The 21,879-nt window shown below is 41.8% G+C and overlaps 1 protein-coding gene across 4 annotated transcripts in view; it reads right to left on the bottom strand.

Moving 5' to 3' along the window:
- Window positions 1-20,369, bottom strand: part of LOC137286672 (fibroblast growth factor receptor 3-like) — a 28,308-nt gene extending 7,939 nt beyond the window's left edge. For 2 of the 4 annotated variants that reach the window (XM_067818659.1, XM_067818652.1), the window contains exons 1-10: window positions 20,212-20,325; window positions 9,427-9,584; window positions 8,184-8,397; window positions 7,645-7,801; window positions 5,357-5,505; window positions 4,438-4,547; window positions 3,696-3,885; window positions 3,012-3,153; window positions 2,189-2,343; window positions 1,716-1,844 (exon numbers count right to left, since the gene is read on the bottom strand). In XM_067818659.1, the coding sequence (XP_067674760.1) occupies window positions 1,716-1,844; window positions 2,189-2,343; window positions 3,012-3,153; window positions 3,696-3,885; window positions 4,438-4,547; window positions 5,357-5,505; window positions 7,645-7,801; window positions 8,184-8,397; window positions 9,427-9,584; window positions 20,212-20,233 (1,426 nt within the window). In that variant the 5' untranslated portion in view covers window positions 20,234-20,325. Of the gene's footprint in view, window positions 1-1,715; window positions 1,845-2,188; window positions 2,344-3,011; window positions 3,154-3,695; window positions 3,886-4,437; window positions 4,548-5,356; window positions 5,506-7,644; window positions 7,802-8,183; window positions 8,398-9,426; window positions 9,585-20,211 lie in introns of all 4 variants that reach the window. The other 2 variants (XM_067818672.1, XM_067818664.1) reach the window with 2 other exon arrangements.
- Window positions 20,370-21,879: the final 1,510 nt, after the last annotated feature.

Genomic DNA, 21,879 nt, shown 5'->3' with positions numbered 1-21,879 from the left:
CGACCAATCTATCTGGTGGTGACAACAATTAGTGATATAGTATCCTCTCATCTGTCAGTTGTCTGTGCCTGCATCTACTGTAAAACTACGACACTGGACCTAATCTTGATGGTTACACTGTGGTACAACGTGGTCAGGTTGGGAAGATGTATGTCAGGGGTCAGGCTCAACTGTCAGGGGTCAGGGTCAGTGTAGGAGTCCACGAGTGTCACCTGTTGCTCTTGTTACGGCTGAGCTTCGTGCAATAGTCGCAAGTTATATGGTGTACAGTTACAGAAGTACACCAGTATGCAGTTATCGCCTGTCATACATGTGCGGGACTGAATGTGTGATCACGAGTTTGAAGATGCTTTCGTCACTGGTACAGCTGCATAATTTCGCTTCTGCTTTATATGGGATGAAAAGTGATGCATGTTGTATAGAGTATCGTGAAAAAATCCGTTGGGTGGACATAAATTTGACAGATGTCTTCAAAGCGCTTTAATGAATCAACATGAAGTGAATGAGAAGGCCACAACGTGAAGGAAGGGACAAGAATTATCTCTGAAACGTCAGATGCAGGAACTAGTAAGAACTACGTCTGAAAGGTCAGGTGAAGGAGGCACAAGAAGTAGGTCTGAACAGAGAGATAAAGAACGGAGATGTCATATATTCATGGTCTACAAAAATCTACACAAGTGTCCAAGACTCAACTTTTAATCCTGACATTCTGTTAATCCATAATATTTCGAGAAAGTACGGTCCTAACGACTTGTCATAGTCTAGAAAGTGCTAGGTATATTCCAACGTGCAGTGTTAACGTGTCATGCAAATAACTATACATGGTTAATTATAGTACCTTGCCACCTTTAATCTATAGCGACTGCTCTGTGTTAGAGTATTCTAATCAATGAAACCAGGAATGGACTTCACAGAGCGTACCAAAGCTAGAAATTGAACTCGTGTCATCGGAGTGACGAGTGGACACTTTCACCATTTGGCTATCCCGCCAATCTTCTATATAATGAATGAGTGGAGTAGGTTTAGAATTACGGTGGATTAGAATTACGGTGACAGCTTGTCAGACTAGTCTAGAGTAAGGCTGTTAAAGCGCACGACACCAAATGTTATATGTGCTGGTATATTTTCGAAAGAAAGAATTACTGTATAACATTATGTTGCAATCCCATCACTTTAAAGTGACCAATTTTGGATGGAGCTGATCTATAGTAGATAGGGCCCAGTTCCACAAGCAAATGGCGATGGAACGGTGTTGTCATGGTACCCGGGCTCTACACCCTGGAACCACCAGGATCAGTTACACAATCTGGTACATACGGTACATTAGAGCTGACAGGCAAAAGAAGGGTTGTTTGGTTGATATCACAGTTCCCCGAGGCTGCTCAATGACCTGAGGTTATTGTCCGGCTATCATATATTACAACTGGCAGTCATACCTCACGGCCATAGCGTGAAACGAGGCCCTGTCTCAACAAGTACCGTTACATTTTAACAATGTCACAAAGTAAATGATAACATTGTACAACAGTTATATGTAATAAGCCCTTGGTAACTAGAAGTCTAGGGGCGATCGATTATATATGGAATTTTTCGTGTTTCCATGCGATCGGAGCAATTAAGATTTCAGAATTTGCTTGAAAAGGGAGAATAATTTTCTTCAGTTCCAAAGAACAAGTTATAGGTTTCTTGAAGATGAGAGTCATTGTTGAACTTACCCGTACATATCCCGTCCCTCCTGTCAAAACCAGTGCCACAGTGACACTCATAGGACCCTAGGGTATCCACACAGATCTCGTGCTGGTCCCACTCGCACGTGGCCTCGCCCGTCACACACTCGTTCACATCTGCAACGAAGAAACACGCCATGAACACGTGTGAGGACAGCCATTCGGCACAACAAGCTGTCGGTACATTGTGGCCATTCGTAGAAATCACATTGTGGGTATCCATGTCACAAAAGAACAAAATTACATGGAATCTTATGTCTCCTTAACTGGGACCCCAGTCTTACAATAGAAAGACACAACGACAAAAACAACATCCTCCCTTAAACCCACACACCCCTTAATAAATAGAAACAACACAACGCCGACACACCAGAACATACAGCACCCGCGCACAGACAAAGGGAGACACAGAGACAAAGAAAAACAGAGATTTATGACATATTAAGATGTCTGAGGCTCACCTCTCAGTGTGACGTTTTCGGTGTCGCGACCCTGAACGTTGTTGGCAACACATTTGTATTTGTTGCCGTAGTCAGTTTCCTCCATTGGGTCGATAGTCAACGTTGTCTGACTGTAGAGGTCGCCGGTGATGTAAGTGCGGTAAACAGTGTACTTCCTGCGAACAAAACAAACATTAAGAATGGGTTACATGGCGTTTGCTATGTGCACATTGGATAGCACAAATTCAGGAGCAACTCATCATCCACTTTATTTCCTTTGTATGTGGTGATAGTGTGTATTGTATTTGTGCTCGGTGAGGTGAAAATGAATAGTTTGATTACTCGCCAAAATATTGTGCTAAGTGGACAGTGCTCAGTAAATATACGGTGTGTTGCATATAGCTGCGACTAATATAGATTGGCCAATCACTTTCCCCGCAGAACAAATCAAATATAACCTCCTCTATAATGATGTTAATTATACATCTGAGTAATATAGTACTTGTCTACTCCAGTCATATCTGTCGTAATGTGTTGGCAGGGTAGCGTTCGCTCGCAACACCAAAACCGTTTCGGTTCCCCATACGTGTACAATTTGCGAAGCTCATATCTGTTGCCCCCTCTGTGATATTGCTGGAGTATAACTAAGAGAGGTATAAAACCACACTCATTCACTCACTCATACTAACATGACACAGTACCGTTTCTCATAAAGCGCCACGTGCACATTTAATAACAATATATGATTATCCCTTCAGTTGACCAACAATTCATGTCCTCTAACTATATTCAAGCAACAATGCAGTGATCTAATTTTCATACAAAGAGATCTCTGTTCACTTACGTTGAGTTTCCCAGTTCCTGATTTCTGTAAAACCAGCCCAGTGTCGTGGGTCGTGGATTGGCATTGACCCGACAAGTCAAAGTCACGGCGTCTCCTGGGAGTGCAGTTACAGTCGTCGTACTTAACGTCACGACCGGCGGTCCTAGATTTTGAAAAAGAACCACACGGAATGTTGAGGGTTTACGTTTCCGAAATCAGGCTATAAAAGCGATAGGAATTGTGAGTCTGGTTCCCCTTTTCGATTTGACGATGGAACTGCATAATCTTCGGAATTAAATAGTGCAACCAAGGGGCAATCCGTCCAACCTACCGCTACATGCAAGTGTGAGATGCAGTAACGTGAAGAATGCTCACTGTTCACTTAAACACATTCGACATGACTGAGTCGCTTGAAACTGGCTAATAACGTTCGTCTACCTACATCACAAATGCCCACAGGTTGGGACGGTTCGTTCTACATAGCACATTGTCCTGATGTGGAAACAGGGGAATCTCTGACACAACTTACCTGCCAACAACACCAGTTGATACTTTGATGGAAACTGGCGTATAACAACGGACCATAACAACACTAACTCACCTACAAGACGGATGAACACAGACTGAGAGATCGTGTACCACGCGTGTACCACAAGCACCGGTAGATGCCTTGATGGACACTGGCGTATAACAACACTAACTCACCTACAATACGGATGAACACAGACTGGAACATCGTGTTCCAGGAACACCGGTAGATGCCTTGACTGCTGTAGTGACTGTAGGTCACTGAGAGTTGGGAGTTGATGGCTCCCATTGTATCCGTCCATGCGACGATGTTGCCACCAGTCAGTGTCGTCCACGCTGCCCCGTTGGAGCTAAAGGACCACGTGATCTAACAAAACACAATATTTTCGGATACATCATATCACCTAGGTTATGAAGAAAACATGTGTCTCGGAGCCAAGAACATTAGACCAGCCTGCTGTTGATGGAGAAAAGTTATTGTACCCTAGGTTTTGGGGTACAGACCCAGAGGATATTCAAGAAGTTGAACACCTGTGTTTTGGTATTCGAACCAAGATATTTGGTGTAGGGCTACTACGGAGATGCCTTACAAATTTCAGATAGTATGTTTTCAGACCTTGAGGGACAGTGGTTTAACATACTTACAACAAGTTACTTCATTAAAAATGTTTAGGTTATGCTTAGACTAGTGTGGGGTGCTGGGGTAGCCTAGTGGTTAAAGCATTCGATCGTCACGCCGAAGACCCGTGTTCGATTCCCACCGCATAGGTACTTGTGCAGAACCAGATTATTGTGGTTACTTGCAAAGATGTCTTGGGATTGCGTTTCTTTAGTCTGAACGGATGATAAAACACAAACGACGAATACATATATTTAAACATGAGACGGGTAGCTGGTCAATCGGTGGTGGTTTTCTTACCTTGCCGCCATTTCCCAAGTTGACGCCCTTACACTGAACAGTCAGCTCATCACCCAAGTTAACACGTGACCCATTAGTCTCTGGACTTACTACAGTCAGGCGGGGAACGGCTGGAAACAGTCAGCATAATACATACACTGTTAGTCGTATTTCAAATAGTGTACCAATTGGTTCATGACTGGAAGTGGCCATTTAACCATTCGGCCTCATATGTCCATGAATGCATTTCTTGATTATTTAGTCTCTCGGGAACTTGCATAAAATGGGCAAGTGAGGGAGTGAGAACATGCTGTCAGTGCGACTGTTAAATCTATACGACAGTACCTTTGGGCCAGACAAACGAGTGTTTTATGTCATGGGCAACGACACACTGCACACGGGACGATCTACCGCCATCCGATCTACCGCCAAACAAACACAATGACCCGATTCCTGTTTTGTTTGTTCCATCTATACGGTGTCTGTAAATATTCGAGTCCAGCTTAGGCAAACCAATCGTTTACGCACCGATCTACGCAAGTATGATACGAAGAAATGAGTCAACGAAGTTTGATCATTTCAACCGTTTAGTCACCCCTTACGACAAGCATTGTTTATTAAGTACCTGGGACTCAGTCCACAAAACGAGCTCAGCACTAGGTCATTCGTCGGCCTGTGATATAGTATCGGGTTACGATAGGTCCTAACATTACGAACGCTTTGTTGATCGGGACCACGTATCTGGTCTGCATCCCAACGGCTGGCATGTATCAGAGCAATTAGGACACCAACTGAGGGTGAACATAACTATGGCAGTACATCAAAAAGTGTGATGCACAAAATTAGAGAAAAATGAAAATAATTATCATATTATTGATTCAGGTTTGTCAGGACACTTGTCGAACCCGTTCACAAAGAAAGAAGGGAAGGTACCACCAACCTGTCACCCACCACTCCGTCCTGGCCTGGCCCCTGATGTTTTTGGCAACACATGAGTAGTTCCCCAGCTGTTCCCGAGTCAGAGGGAATACGGATAATGTACTGCTGGTAACAGTACCAAGTAAAGGCTCCGTGGTGCTGATGGTGTACCTGGACGGATTGACATGATCTGGATTAGTGTACAAGTGCAGATTTTCATGGACTGTTGTACCTGCGCAGATTGACATGATTAGTGTACCCTGGCAGCTTGACATTCTCAAGTGTACCTGTGAAGTGTAAATGTGCATGGAGAAATGTGCTGGACTATCCCGAGTAGAGCGTGTTACAGTACCTAAAACTAAAAGAATAAAACGTGGATCGTACTGTACACTTATGACGTAATGGGGTGGCATCGTATTCTTGTGATGAAAGGTTTAGCATGTTACGTCGTCGCAGGGAGCCTATATAGAGGGGGAGAAGAAACTCCTCGAAAAGCTCCTGAACGTATGTCTCAGGTCGTTACGTAACCAGTGTAGCCAATATGGTGGCAGAGTAGTATTTAAGATTGAGCCTGCTTTATCTTCAACAGTTGATTAAGTTCGCTGAGTGTTGTAACAACTGAAATCCTACATGTACAAGATAGGTTAACTATTTTGTCACTTCAGTTGAAGTCAAATAACTGGTGTTAGTGTCCGTATTAGAACAGTAGATTTGTAGTACAGTTTCAAGTCGATATGTTATAGCTCACTGGCTTCTGTTCTCGATTCACCGCGAAGACAGACTAAATTGTGCCGATAAAAACTCCTTTCACACACTCGTTTAATTTTTAGAAGGAAAAAGTACCTGTAGTTGAAAGGTATTTGCAAGTAACAGTGACGGTTTTATGATTTTTTGTTAACTGTTAGGGTGTAATTGAGGTGTGTGGAAAATATGACATTTCACCCATCTGTTCTGATCCGCCATTGAAGTGCTACACATCATTGTTTGAGTATTCCTAATTACGTCCTCAAAAACATCTTTCACACACACCCTTAATTCATATGAGGGGAATATACTATCAGATGAAATGTGTTTGCAAGTAATAGTGATAGTTTCATAATCTAAAAAGGAATGTTAGGGTGTATTTAAGGTGTGTGAAAAATGTAACATATCGCCGAACTGCTCTGATCCGTCACTGAAATACTACACGCCTTTGTGTGAGTGTTTCTAGTTATTATTTCAAAAGCATCTTTCACATACACCTTTAATTCTTAAGAGGGGAACATACTATCAATAAGTTTGCAAGTAATAGTGATAGTTTCATAATTTAAAACAAAATGTTAGGGTGTATTTGAGGTGTGTTGAAAATATGACATATTGCCGATCTGATCTGATTCGCCATTGATGCTTGAGGGTTATAGTTCCATAACTTCTTTCTTTCTTGTTGATCTTATTATTTGACAAAACTGCAAAGGTGCTTACAACGCTGTGTGATAGTTTTACACTGTCTGTTTTTGAGGAGTGTGTGACAGTGTCAGTTAACATTTTGTTAATGTCCATGCCATTCCCCACATGCAGTAGGATATCTCAATTAATTATTGATGTAAACAAAAATGTCTCAAAGTAGATTTTTTAAAAAGACAGCTGATGTTAACACGTGTTCGCGTGAAACTTTTGTGTTCTTTCTTTGGGAGGGATGGCCGCGGTGTATCATTTATTCTTTCATTCAATCACATGTATTTCTTCTTTTAGTCCTTTTATTTCGTTCATTCAGTCACATAATTCCTGCTCTTAATTCTTACTATAATTTATTACCTCATTCATTGTAATATTCCGACTTATACAATAAACTGGCTGACGTTCTGTTAAACACAACTGAAGTTGCGATGGGAACGAGCCAAATCATTGTGTGCGTTGGAGCATGACGAGGCACACGTTAATTAGTACAAATGGTAAAGAAATCAAGCGAGTGACCTATCCCTGTTGTAGTGTATCCCTCGTCATAGGTGCGGGTTCTGTTCCTCGGGTGCAAAGTGAAAATGCGAGTCCCTCTACTTTACGCTCCTAATATCTGCCAGTCCAGTGTGGCATCAGATGAACTGAGGACAGAGTTAACACCTATGCATCTAATACAGCGACATGCATGTACGCATGTGTATGGCTTCATGCACTCAATTATCCGTCCTCGCCTGCGACTTTCGACAAGGATGCCTACTCCGGATCGGCCCTGACCAGTCCTTGTTTCGGTATCTATCTAATTCCAAACACCAGGCAGGGTAACAACAGGTAACATATCTTTGTTTATGTTGGTGTCTCCAGTCGTAAACGTACCCCCGAGCTGAACTGTACAGCAGCGTCCCGTTCATGAACCACTGCATTGCAGCACCTGGCCTTGCATTGACGGTACACACGATGTCCAGGGTGTCTTGTAGGGTGGACGCTAGTTCCCCTGGGGGTGTCGTCTGATTCAAATCAAACACCGGCACACCTGTTACAAGATAAGTTCTAAATGACAGTCTGTACGCGACCTGCATCTGTAGTTCTGTACACTTGAATGTGTGAATGCTTCTATATGTACTACTACATAACGAAAATTCCGAAGATTCGAAACTCGAAACTATAATCAGCGGGTCTCCAGTCTATCCCAGCAGTGCGTACGGTTGGCATATCTGTGCCCTTTCGTATTATCAGTTACATTTCGTACCAAAATTTATGGTGGGGCTTCTATGTTTCAACAATGGTTATGCATTCGTTTATACCGCTACCAACATACCAAAACCCCAGACGCCCCAATCTCCTCCGTTTCTCCCTCACCCTCTCTCCTACACCCACATCCCCACCCACCCAACCAACCACAGACTCTTCTGTACCTTCCACTCGTAGTTCCACATAGTCGGTATAGTTCCCCTCGGCCGTCTGTAGATGGCAGTAGTAGTATCCTTCGTATTCATATCTCACGTCTGCCGTCTGTAGCGTGATCACTCTCATGTTTCGGCTCTGCACCACCTGGGTGACGGAGTAGTAACCGGTGGAGCCGAGGATGACGGGGTCGATGCTGAAGTCACCCACATACTGCCAGCGCAACTGCACAAACAAACCGTCGAGGTTAGCATCGTTGTGTCCATTCTCAACAGTGGACGGACCTTATAGCCTAACTCAAGAGCAATCAGCCGGAATGGTCTCACCATCTCATAAGCAAGGAAAGCGTTCGCCTTTCGTGAGGTTCGATACAACCGAAAATGGATAAAAAAGGAATACCTTCTGCGAGACAACCGTATATTCGACCAGTGTTGTAAACTCCCGAAAATTTCAGCCCGACAACTTGTCTGGTAACTCTCAAAAGTCACCAGACCGGATGGAAAGTCCAGAATTTTCCGGATTAAGAAAAATAATAAGAAGGTAAACACGAGTAGGGAAATAGAGTTATGTTTTCGATTCTGTTTCAATCAAACTTTGTGTCATTACACTCAGGGTCAGATTCGTCCAACACCATTGGCTGTGCAACTTTTTAAAACTGACCATCCGATCGCCAAACAGACCGTCTCGGATAGTAGGGTAAGCGGGAGTTTGCAACACTGGTTCGACATAATAGTGTTCAACTGTAACAGAAAATGGGAACGGTTGTGAAACTACCAAAGACGTTCATGAAGCACACATTTCAGTCTGTTGCTGGGGCGGTTCGGTAGCATTATGATTAAAGCGTTTCTGTCGTCACGCCGAAAGCCGGCGTTTCCAAATTTCTAAAATGCATTAGCCACCATGAATACAAACCTGTCATCGAAGGACACTAAACATTCTACAGTGTCACAGATATATAAATTCAGAACTGGTAATTTAATCGATATAGACAACACAAAATATAAATGGCAAGAGATCACCAACAACTGAAGCTAGATCCTCATACTAGGGATCAGTACCTTTGCTACCTGCATGGGCGCTAACTGGATTTACATCATCCCTTGAGTCATTGGCGACTGGAGTCAAAAGAAGTTATACTTTAAAACAACACATATTCTTAGTAACGTTGCTGGTACATTGCCACAAGCAGCATGAAGCTCAACTCACTCACTTTCTCTGCCTGTAACTTTGTGTACATGTAACGTGTGATATTACCTGTACATCTTTGCTGTCAGATATTCCGGTTACTGTACATTCCAGCTCCACGGATTTTCCCACGGCAGCTACAAAACGCGTTCCGTTTCCGTTGGTGATGCGAACAGTGGGAACACCCTCTGCCACCAGCAGCATCAACGACGTCGCCAGCAACTGCCCTGAAACACGGAACATGCAACAATGAATGAATACGTATCCTCTTAGACCAGTTAATGTATAAACATATTCAAAAGGGTATTGTGTCAACCATGATTTTCAATCGCCGGGTAGTCATTTGTTCTGACTCTTCGGGCGCTCCATGCACTTTAGATGGTTGATATGCGCATGTCAAGCATCAATTCGAATACGTATACCCGTCACAAAGCAAACATAAAGTTTAAGTAATCGGATCCTGAGGATCGACAACTAGGAAAACAGTAGTTGGTTTCGTTTTTAAAAAGCAAATATGGGCCTCCTCAACCGACATGTGCCAAAGGAATTGTGTATGCGGAAATGCTGTCATTGATGACTATTACAAGAGATGTTGGCTGTCACAAATCAGCCATCAGCCAGCAAACCAATGCAGAGAGCACGTTTCTCCATGAAACTCATCAGCAACTCTAACTTACATCCACATCAATCCAGATCTCAGTCTCATTTAGCTTGTCTAGAGCAGTATGGTCGGCAAAATAGGCCAGAGGGATCATCTAGTACAACCCTCTCATGAACTGGAACACGCCCTCAATCAAAAATAATACCTCAACGTCAGATTCATACACAGTCAATGACTGGGAGGGTCAGGCATGATATAGCAGTTAGTAGAAGTCACACCTGATATTGGCAACGTGTTCTTTTACTGATTCTTACTTAATTTCTCTAAGTCTTGAAAATGACCGGGTTGTTATAGTCATACGGTCGTAGGCATCGGTCTTATAAAACGTGCATTTATTAACCATGGCTGCTCTATTGACAAACCCTCATTCTTTCGTTCGCGTTGTCTTTAATTTGTTATTTAATTATCCCATGAATATCACTTTATCCAGGTAGTAAGTTAGATAGGAACTTGGATAATTCCTTGGCTCCGGTTACTGGTAACACTGAGCTCCATGTGAGGCGCGTATTTGCGTAGTTTACTCAATAAAAATAACATTTACTCAATTACAAATCTAGGAGTACAAAAAGAAATCGCATAAAAATTACCAAAAATCCAATAGGTCTATAATGCTCCTCGTACTTTCCTCAATGAACTAAATTGGCTTGCTACGATACGTAATCGTGGAGCCAAACTCTACAACAGCGTTAGGAAATGTTAAGTATATTATACATATATAATATATTGTCTTATATTATAACTGTCTTTTAGATTATCACCTACCACATATTATACATACATGAATACTATAATTATATCCGTAGCCACTATCTGGAGTTGACTGTAGTAGTCACTTGACTTCCATGATGCCTCTTCAAAAAATGCTACTTGGGAATATAAGAATTACTAAAAACTTAGGTTTAGATATGTTTATTACCCAATTAGGAACAGACGCTCTATGTAAAAGTACTCAATTCTTTAAACAAGTGGGAATATAAACTGCTAGTTACTCCCCAAGAAATGCAATTACCAATAGACGAACAGACATGGGAGTAAATACTCAATTCCTTGAAAAAGTAGCTGGAGCTCTGGTAACATAATGAAACTATGAAGAAAATATGGAATGTTGCGACACTTGTTATACAACATGTATATAACGTTGATCATAAATGTTCCTTCACATCTCATGCAATGCATTTCGAAGGATAACGTCTCCTTGTTCTCTGACACCACACTTGATATTGACAATCAACACTCTATACTTTAGAACTATGTTACAGTAGATAACTGCACAATTCTTGTTGCTGACTTCATGTTATACCACTGGCGTACCGAGCATAAGTCTGACGTTAATTCAACGTTGGTGTGTCAGTAGCTCTACCTAACATCCAGTCACCGTACACTTCTTTACGCAACAGCCATGTTGTGTGGAAGCGAAACAAACTGTCGCCTACAGCGTCAGGGACACTCAGTATTCAGAGTGTGATGTACACCTATGTGCAGGTCATGAAAACATCACGAAGTAATGCAGTTTGGGTAAGAGTGTGGTAGCGAGTGTTCGGATTTGTTTGCCCATTTCCTCGTTGATTTTTCATATAAGGAAAACGTGACGTGCATACAAGAGGCACGATGAATAACCATGTGCGCCATTACTTATACACACGTCACGAGTCTTTCTCTCATTCACAGGGGGTGTGGCAAGATGCCCGTGGGCCTTGAGGAGAACGAGGGTTGATGAGCATTGTATGTTATTTTCTGGTCTCCTCCGCGCTGGAGATCGGAGAGCATACACTGACGCGGACGCTACTTCAACCATGGCACACTGATTAACAGACAATCTTAACAGCTTCCAAAGTAGAACTGAAGTTGTCTATTGTAGAGTCGCATGGCTTTCTTGGACAGGTTAGTTTCAGGGTCTGCATGGCAGAATACAACAAGTCTGTATATCCGAGAACCATCATTATCATCACAGAGAGAACATTAAGTACAGAAATCCGGGGACATTATTTTAACAAAGAGGGTACATCAACACTAGAGGTCCGAGAACACTGATGAACATAGAAGATACATTAAAACAGAATACTATTTTACCACTGAGGGCACATTGAGCCTAGATATCCATGAAGACTATTTTATCCTGGGGGTAACGTGAACCGAAACAGTGAACTTCAGTAACGTCAGTCAACGTTGACTGACTGAGGTAATACCCCGGTACTTATGCCTGTCGTATACATCGCTCTGATATCCACAGACTACAATGCCTAAGTGCACAGGTACCAGCAGAGTAACTACCCCTTTATTTGTACACCTCTGGCTTCCAGTTGTTACCCTTTGCTGAACTTACTGCCGAGCCAGCTATGTTAATTATGTCGTTATGTTTGCTGCATTCTGTACATATACATCCTCTCTTCTCCATGTTACCATTCCTGACAGACAATGGTACAAGAGTCTGGATCGAAACGTCTCACTGACCCAATGAAAGGTGTTATCCATAAATCCGTTCATTGTTCTATGTGGCATCTTATGACATGCCAGAAGCGACACTTTATTGTTATGCTAGCATAGAGGGTACATGGAGCCCAGAGGTCCTGGAAGACTGACGGTACTTACATTAACATCGAGGGTGACTACAACCCATGTAATACAAGATGGACAATGAATTCTTCCCCGGATCAAGCTGCGCTTATTCATGTTACTGCTAATATATATATTTAATAACAGCGTCGAGGCAAAAGAGTGAAAGATGGAGTCACTTGGAAACAACATGCGGTAATCCGATCATCCCAGATTTAAATCCTTTCCATTATTCAAAATCGTACATATCTGAAGGATTGGATCTTGCTTCATTAATTCTAGAAACATAGGTTACATATATATTGTCGGCACGTGTTGAAAATAGTAGACCATGTGTAAAAATAACGGAAGCCTAAATTCAAGAGATGGCAAGATTATGGCGTATTGAAAATAGGCTGTCGCTAACTATTCATCACGTTTTCCTCAGTCGGACATTTTATATGTAATACTAATATTCAGTAGTCATAGAATGTTGCTTGTTCAGACTAAGTACTACTTTCTCACGTTTTATACGACTTGTTCTATGATTTATACATGAGTACTGGAGAGCATTCCTCGTGTCATTATATTAGTATGAATCATATACCTGGAAGTTACAGCCGATACTCAGTGGATATATGCCCTTGGTGATATAGAACACATGTCTGTATTCTTATTTATGGGTTTGTGTGTGTTTAATAACTACAAGCTTGAACGCTTAAATTCAGTACTAAATACGATGTCCACTTCTTGTCACCTCAACATTTGTTATAAAAGTATTGAATCATTGTTTTACAGTTGGCATTTTCATGTCAAATATGGAGTTAATGGGTGAGAGAGTTTACGCCACTTTTAGCAATATTCCCGCGATATCACTACAGGGGACACCAGAAGTGAGCTTCACATATTTACCCAAGTAGGGAATCGAACCTGGGTCTTCGGCTTGACGAGCGAACACTTTAACCACTAGGCTACAACACCTGTTGTCATGTCTGTAATACAGAGGGCAAGTATACAGGCGTGATATTATTGTGCATCCTCCTTGACTTCGCTGACAACACAACACGACAACACGACAAAAATGATCTCAAGCGAGGACACAGAAGCACAATAGACTGTATACAAGAGATTGCAATAATGAATAATATAATTGCATTCTCCGATCTAGACTTCTCAGACAAAAAACCCGTGACATACCAAACCGCAACCGACATACCAAACTGCGAAAGGAAGAGACTTGGGACAGATGAAGTAAACTGAGTATGGTTTGGACTAAATACACAAGTGGACAGTAGAAAACACCAATCAGCTCATGGTTAGCATGAGGTTAATGTGGTCTGTATAACTACTATATAGAATCCCTGAACTTTCCTTGACTTCTAATCCATTATCACGATGAACGTGATGTTTGGGAGTATTTGAATCCTCGTGTGTGCCCACACTATAGTAATCAAATGCGCATATTTGAGATGCAGTAATTGCTTTCAGTCCTGTCGTCCTCTGTAGCCAGATAATGACAGCCAACGGTTGACTGCTTCAGATAATATCCTGACACTTATACCCGCGGTAGTCAACGCTCTGATGCCCCCACAAACCAACCCTAAGTGCACAGATACCAGTAGCGGTCACGGGTAATGGCGGAGTGTACCCGCTGGGCACTAAAACCTTCGATCATGTCTACGCTATAGAGTTCAAATGTTGCATAACCTTGTACATGTATGTGCTTGAATTATGTATAACATGACCGGTGGCTCGTCCTTGGTACCCAACATAAGTCAGTTAAAGCTCCAACTCATGCGTCCTAGCAAACATATCATACATCCGGTGTCATGATAATCCGGTGATGTGAGTAACATGCATATCAACCATCCGTACTCTGACGTCATAAACAATCGTCAAACGTAGCCATCCATTCAGACCATTTTCAACACTCACCAAACATGTGCCTTGTTTATTCGTGCCTCTATACCCCTATCTCCCAACATTATCAACATAACAAAATCACTCTCCCAAAATCCCCTGCCGCATATTCCGACATCAGGAAAGATCCACCCGCCAAGTGCACCCTAGCCAACTACACTCCATCTTCTGACATCATCAGTCATCCACACAATGCATTATCCTGCCCCTACATCATCAGCCTCCCATACAACGCATCACCCTGTCCCCACATCATCAGCCATCCATACAATGCATCACCCTTCCCCCACATCATCAGCCATACACACATACAATGCATCACCCTGCGCCCACATCATCAGCCATCCATACAATGCATCACCCTGTCCCCACATCATCAGCCATGCTTACAATGCATCACCCTGTCCCCACATCATCAGCCATGCATACAATGCATCACCCTGCCCCCACATCATCAGCCATGCATACAATGCATCACCCTGTCCCCACATCATCAGCCATGCATACAATGCATCACCCTGCCCCCACATCATCAGCCATGCATACAATGCATCACCCTGCGCCCACATCATCAGCCATCCATACAATGCAACGCCCTTCCCCCACATCATCAGCCATACACACATACAATGCATCACCCTGCCCCCACATCATCAGTCATCCATACAATGCATCACCCTGCCCCCACATCATCAGTCATCCATACAATGCATCACCCTGCCCCCACATCATCAGCCATCCATACAATGCATCACCCTGCCCCCACATCTAACGGTTAACGAAAAGCTCCCCACTCCCTCCCCCGAAAAAAGAGCAATGAACGACCTTAACCTTGACCTGCCCCGCAGTAAAAGGAACCAGGGAGCTCATTGGCTATAAGTAAAATATGCCCCATCACATCGCTGACTGTTTTCTGTGCGAGGCAGGTGACGACCAACGTATTGGCGAGGTGACGTTAAATGTTAACTCACTCACTCAAGACTAAGGTCGTCAATGGCGACCGGGCACGGCACAATCCGTTTTGCGATTAATAAATGTACGTAAACTCTTAAGGACACTAAGGTGTAAGTGTACCCGAAAGAATGTCGATTAGCGCGCTGACAGTTGCCATCAAATACAACATATTTTGGACCATGGTGTTTGTGTATACTGTGAAATAAACAAGACAATAGGTGAGTTGCCGTTATTTTCGATCTTCCGAAGACCCTAGCTCCCAAAGTACTACTTCGTCTTTGGGCGGCATGCCTCATATTTGTAGGTAAAGCTATTGGCTTGAAATATGTGCATACCTTTAATGGGCTAGATACAGTGAACGTTGTTGAATTAGCCCTGAAACGGACCTCGTTACACCCCATTCCCACTGTATATTTTCCTCAATCATCCGCAATTTCAATTCAGATTTCCCTGACTCTGTCCCAGTCGTCTTGTGTCATCATACTTTATGATCAAACTAGTGTAACCTGCAAATTTCCTAACCAACAAATATTTCAAAACATGGATTAACATATCGACATCTGACTGAAAACATTGCAAAAAACTGATTACAAAAACACGTGAAGGCGGACACCAGACAATGCAACGGAAACTGGCCGTCAGCACACATCACGTGACGCTGATCCCGAGGGAGGGAGCAGTGGGACTCAGACGTCAGTCCCCCAGGGAGGCTGCAATGTAGCGGCCACATCATCAAAGGTGTTTACAGTGCACCACCAACAGCGACACTGACGTGTTTCGTTGAGGTCAGGTTTTATCACTGTACTTGATATATTACAAAATGTTATGAGTTCAGTTTTGCAATATTTTGTACCATGACCTGTGTAAAATACTGTTAACGTGTGCTGATCACAATAAGTTAAATATAAGACGAGGATATGGATGGCAATGTCTGTATAACACGTTTCTGGGGTACTACTTGTCCCTTCTTCATCACCTGAAGAAGGGGCAAGAAGTAGCACTGAACGTCCTCTCGTCTTGTACAATAAAGAAGTTGCCACCCATATTATCGTCTTATGCATTCACCAACTTCTAAATGCCTCCCGAGAATCTCACAATAGGTTAAAGTACACACAATTATTTTACATTACAGCAGATGATCTGTCCTGTCTATGTGGACCTGTTGTTATGGGGAGCGCAACACTCCACTATTGACTGGTTTACAGTTAAGACATCGTACTTGGTGACTTCGATTTCAGAAACGTCCATATCGGTCATCTGCTAACATGTCGGATCTGTTTCAATTTGTGACAAGATGCTGTGTGGACATGTACCAAACCTAAAATTTGCTATAATAATGATGAATGAAAGATATTGTTCAACAAATAAAGACTGAATTTTCCCGGACATGACGATAGGCCTTAGGACCTCAGTATTGTAATGGTTGGGTGTGTGAGTGAGTTTCGTTTTACGCCCCACTCAGCAATGTTCCAGCTATATGGCGGAGGTCTGTAAATTATCGAGTCTGGACCAGACAATCCAGTGACCAACAACATGAGCATCGATCTGCGCAATTGGGAACCGATGACATGAGTCAACCAAGTCAGCAAGCCTGACCACCCGATCCCGTTAGTCGCCTTTTATGGCAAGGATGGTTTGCTGAGGGCCTATTCTACCCCAGAACCTTCACGGGTCGTGACGGAGGTGTTAAGTTATGACTACTACGTGTTCGAAAACTTTGAATGGATCGCGACGGAATCATTGGGTAATAACGTCATCATATGACAGAGTGTTCCTTGGCGCAACATCTCGCCCTGCATAGTTACGCCCCTTAATCGTGATAGAATCCGCTAGATGAATCCGGGATACGAACCAGTTAACATTGCGAAGTGACCATGTTGAATTCACCACCGCTATTAACCTACCACCTCAATACGCACGGGGTATCTCAAATATTGATCAACTCCCAAACCAAATTATCAGGACGATAGTAAATACTTCTATTTCTATAACCCGGAAAGATTTGGGTAAGACCTGATCTTAACTAACCCATGGTTGTCGTAAAAGGCAACTAACGGGATCGGCTGGTCAGGCTCGCTGACTTGGTTGACACATGCCATCGTATCCCAGTTGTGTAGATCGATGTTTATGTTGTTGATCACTCGAGTGTCTGGTGCAGACTCGATTATTTACAGACTGCCGCCATACAACATGATTGTTGTTGTGTGCGTCGTAAAACTAAACTCATGTACTCTATTTCTGTCCGTTGGATTATAACCTAATACTGTTTCCGTCTGATTGTCTGTACATATGCTACGATATATTTCCCTGCAAATATGCACAATGGCTGATTGACATGTACGGAAGCAAAGGGACATACAGGCGGGAACACTGTAGGGGTGTAAACATAGGCCACGGGACAAGCTGTGATGATGGATTGACGACAACGTTGTGGATGACGGGCACTTTTGTTTGTGTGTCAGGGGATTGTCATACGAGCTGTAATTCACTTGAAATAAACATGCTAGGTCATGGCTGTTCATACGTCAATATTGTCTCATAATATCGTTTTTGTACTTGCCTAAACTGACGTATACAGGAGTTATTATTGCTATACGATGTATGACTGGCTATATGTGCTATACAAATCATGTATGACTGACAATATGTGTTGTACTATATAGTGTATGACTGACAATATGTGTTGTACTATATAGTGTATGACTGACAATATGTGTTGTACTATATAGTGTATGACTGACAATATGTGTTGTACTATATAGTGTATGACTGACAATATGTGTTGTACTATATAGTGTATGACTGACAATATGTGTTGTACTATATAGTGTATGACTGACAATATGTGTTATACTATATAGTGTATGACTGGGAATATGTGTTATACTATATGGTGTATGGCTGGCTATATTTGCTACATTTTATGGTGTATGACTGGCTATGTTCTTATATATTCTAAAATGTGTAACACTTAGTGTCAGATATTTGTTAGATTATGCCCGACGTTGAGCTGTATGTCATCCTAAGAACAACTGTGCGCCATGCTGTCGATGTACATCGCAGTGTGCAAAATACTAATGTGTAGTCGTACTAGGAACTATATACATATATACATACATATATATATGTGTGTGTATGTATTTATGTATGTATGTATGTATGTGTGTGTGCGTGCGTGCGTGCGTGCGTGTGTGTTTGTGGTCTACTTATTACATTGATAGATTGTTTGCCTCGTAACCAAGAGAGATGGATACGGCATTTGGTGACAACAGGCTTGTGTTATTTTGCAGTAGAGCATACGACAGGTAAACAAACTCATATTTATCTGTTATTAACGCAAGTAGCTCTTTTGTGAGTTCGACACTAAATATTCATAAACATCGGATGCAAGAAAAGTACGTCATGCTCTGGTTAGAGCTAAACCAAACTGCAGACTCACAATGCTGGGACCTAGGAAAGGACCTCTCATTAGGTCTTAAAACCACGATAAAAAGTAAAAAAATATTTTCGTTATCATCACAAATGATGATTCTTGGAAATGAATAATCACGTTATACATCACGGCTTTCATACATTATGAGCATTTAGTCAATAATAAATTTGTAATGTTCAATGATAGAAGGTTAACATGAATTTACTTTAAAAGAAATGTCTCCCTTTACGGATATATGTGGCGTGAAGTGTTTTTTTATCATTTATTTTTGGGTTGAAATAAATTGCAATGAAGCATCTGGTGATCGAATGTGTCTTCCTCACATGAGTACAATGTGTGAAACCCATTTCTGGTGTCGCTGGAATATTGCTAAAAGCGAAGTAAAACCAGACTCACTCACTCGAATGTGTCATGGTGAGTGATGTGGTTCACCATCATACAGTGATCAGACATCAACATCGTGTCTCCGGGCATTGGTCGGACATTGTTCACGTATTGGACACAGACATACAGGTCCTACTTGTGTGATTGTGATGATGTGTAATTGTATGTATGACCCTTTGTTGTGCCAAGTCGGGTCGTCAAACTCTCAAAGTAGCAGGACGCCTAAACCGATGTGTGCAAACGCTCTGTTAGCCAGTGAAAATGTTTCTCTCCTGGTCAGCCATGTCCTTTACGCTACACGGGTTTTCTTTAGACAGACACAAAGCTATTCCCAACCGTCCAATAGAACTGAGCGTTCAGGCGAAGGGGATTATGAGGGAATATCGTCAGATGAGAAACATCCGCATGGAAACGAATAAGTGAACACATGAAAGTCCACGGGCTGCTTTATCGTTTTCTAGTTTTCTTTACAAGATATGTATTGCACTGTGAGTGAAATTCTGGACATATAGAAAACAACACTTGTACTTTCATGTTTCCCCTTATTTGTTTCTATCAGAATAAGTTAGAAACCAGCCAGAAGATTACGTTAACAGTAGGGGCAATGATTTGCACATGATACTATCGTGTTAATTTGTGTGTTGACTTTAGTCACTTTGCCTACATTAAAACACATTTGGACTCATTTGTGAACGTGTGTGAATGTATCTCTAAGCAATCGTTCACGTAAAACGTGGAATAGTCAATACTTACATCCAGATAAGGCCAGTGATATGTTCAGCATAATATTAAACCTCATGGGATGTATAATTTGAACAGTAGTGATTCTTTACAAACTGAATGTCCGAAATAAACGGCAGGGTGCAGCATTTTCGACGTGGCCTAGATTTTCACTAGCGAATTTTTCACCATGCAAAATGATTCTCCACACAGCCATACAAAAACCATACAACATGACACAGCATCTTACCTGGAAAAAGGCCTGGATACATCTTGTTCACGTCAAAGTACTAAAAGTAATACTCCGTGCCCAGTACTCCACTTGCCGACACCCGTCCACCACACACCCGCCCCACGGCGCTGTATGCTGCATGTAGATGTCACAACCGTGTGATCACCCAGTTTGTTACCCCTTCACCTCAGAAGTCGAGAACCGGTTAGCGCAGATCACCGAACCATGAATGAATAGAAAGACAGTCCTGTCGATTACAAAGGAATGTCCGGGCGCATTATATCCAGGCCCACAGGCGATGTCGGAGTTATATCTAACAGCTTTCCCTGACACCTGGATTTAACTAATTTGGCACAGTCTTGTGTTCAGAAGAGATATTTGTCTTGCAATATACTGAAGGTGGATTAGAGATGTCTTTCTCGTACAAGCATATTGTAACAGTCTAATTGAAACTGCTTTCTTAAGACTTTATGCTATTATCGAGTTATTTGATCGAGACTAGATGCTTTTTATTCGGCATGTGAGGTTTGTTTCTCACACAACGAGTGTTTTCTCTCAGAACTAGTGATGTTGTGCTTTTACAAGCAGCATGCCATGGTCTAATCAAGACTGTTTTGTTATTTACTCTAATGCTGTGACGTTATTGCATTTTGAAGTTAAACTGTTTTGGTATTAGGACAGTTCTAATGCTGAGACGTTATTGCATCATGGAGTTAAACTGTTTTGTTATTAGGACAGCTCTAATGCTGTGACGTTATTGCATCATGGAGTTAAACTGTTTTGTTATTAGGACAGTTCTAATGCTGTGACGTTATTGCATCATGGAGTTAAACTGTTTTGTTATTAGGACAGTTCTAATGCTGTGACGTTATTGCATCATGGAGTTAAACTGTTTTGTTATTAGGACAGTCCTAATGCTGATGAGACGTTATTGCATCATGGAGTTAAACTGTTTTGTTATTAGGACAGCTCTAATGCTGTGACGTTATTGCATCATGGAGTTAAACTGTTTTGTTATTAGAACAGCTCTAATGCTGTGACATTATTGCATCATGGAGTTAAACTGCTTTGTTTGAAAGACAACAGCATCTTCAGAAGCTATTTTAATTAAATATTATTATTCAGAGTACGGCCAACGGCCCATTTACAAAATAATACAAACTATCATTATGACGACAGATGAAAATGTATGTGAAATGGAGACATTCATCTGCTACACAACATAACGCACAGCATATACATATTCTATTACAACGGAGAATGCCATGCCGTCTACCATTATTAAACGTAATCAACATAAGAGTCGTCTGTATTCTCACTCTATGTGACTCTGCCCAGACACCAGATCTCTTTACCAAATTTTAAGTTATATACATACAGTGTGCAATAGTAATAAGACCAAAGTTTCATTTTTTTCTTTTGAATCCTTCCAGAAAACTTAAGAAACGATAATATGTTTATAAGTGTTAAGAATGAAGATTTTTATGGATATCAACTTCTTTATGTGAGAACACAACGTTTCGGAGTTAATGCTTACTCCTTCATCTTCTAAATGACATTCAAAGAATTTATAAGTGTTGTTGAACAAACAAAAACCATTATGCATAACCATCTCATTATATATACTCCTTCATTTGTTTTAGACATTTCAGTCCATAGTTGTATAAAAAATCTGTACCAATGCTG

This window comes from Haliotis asinina, chromosome 1, assembly GCF_037392515.1.
Source record: "Haliotis asinina isolate JCU_RB_2024 chromosome 1, JCU_Hal_asi_v2, whole genome shotgun sequence".
NCBI lineage: Eukaryota > Metazoa > Mollusca > Gastropoda > Lepetellida > Haliotidae > Haliotis > Haliotis asinina.
The sequence above is the reverse complement of the archived record's forward strand: the minus strand, read 5'-3'. Positions and strand labels throughout refer to the sequence as shown.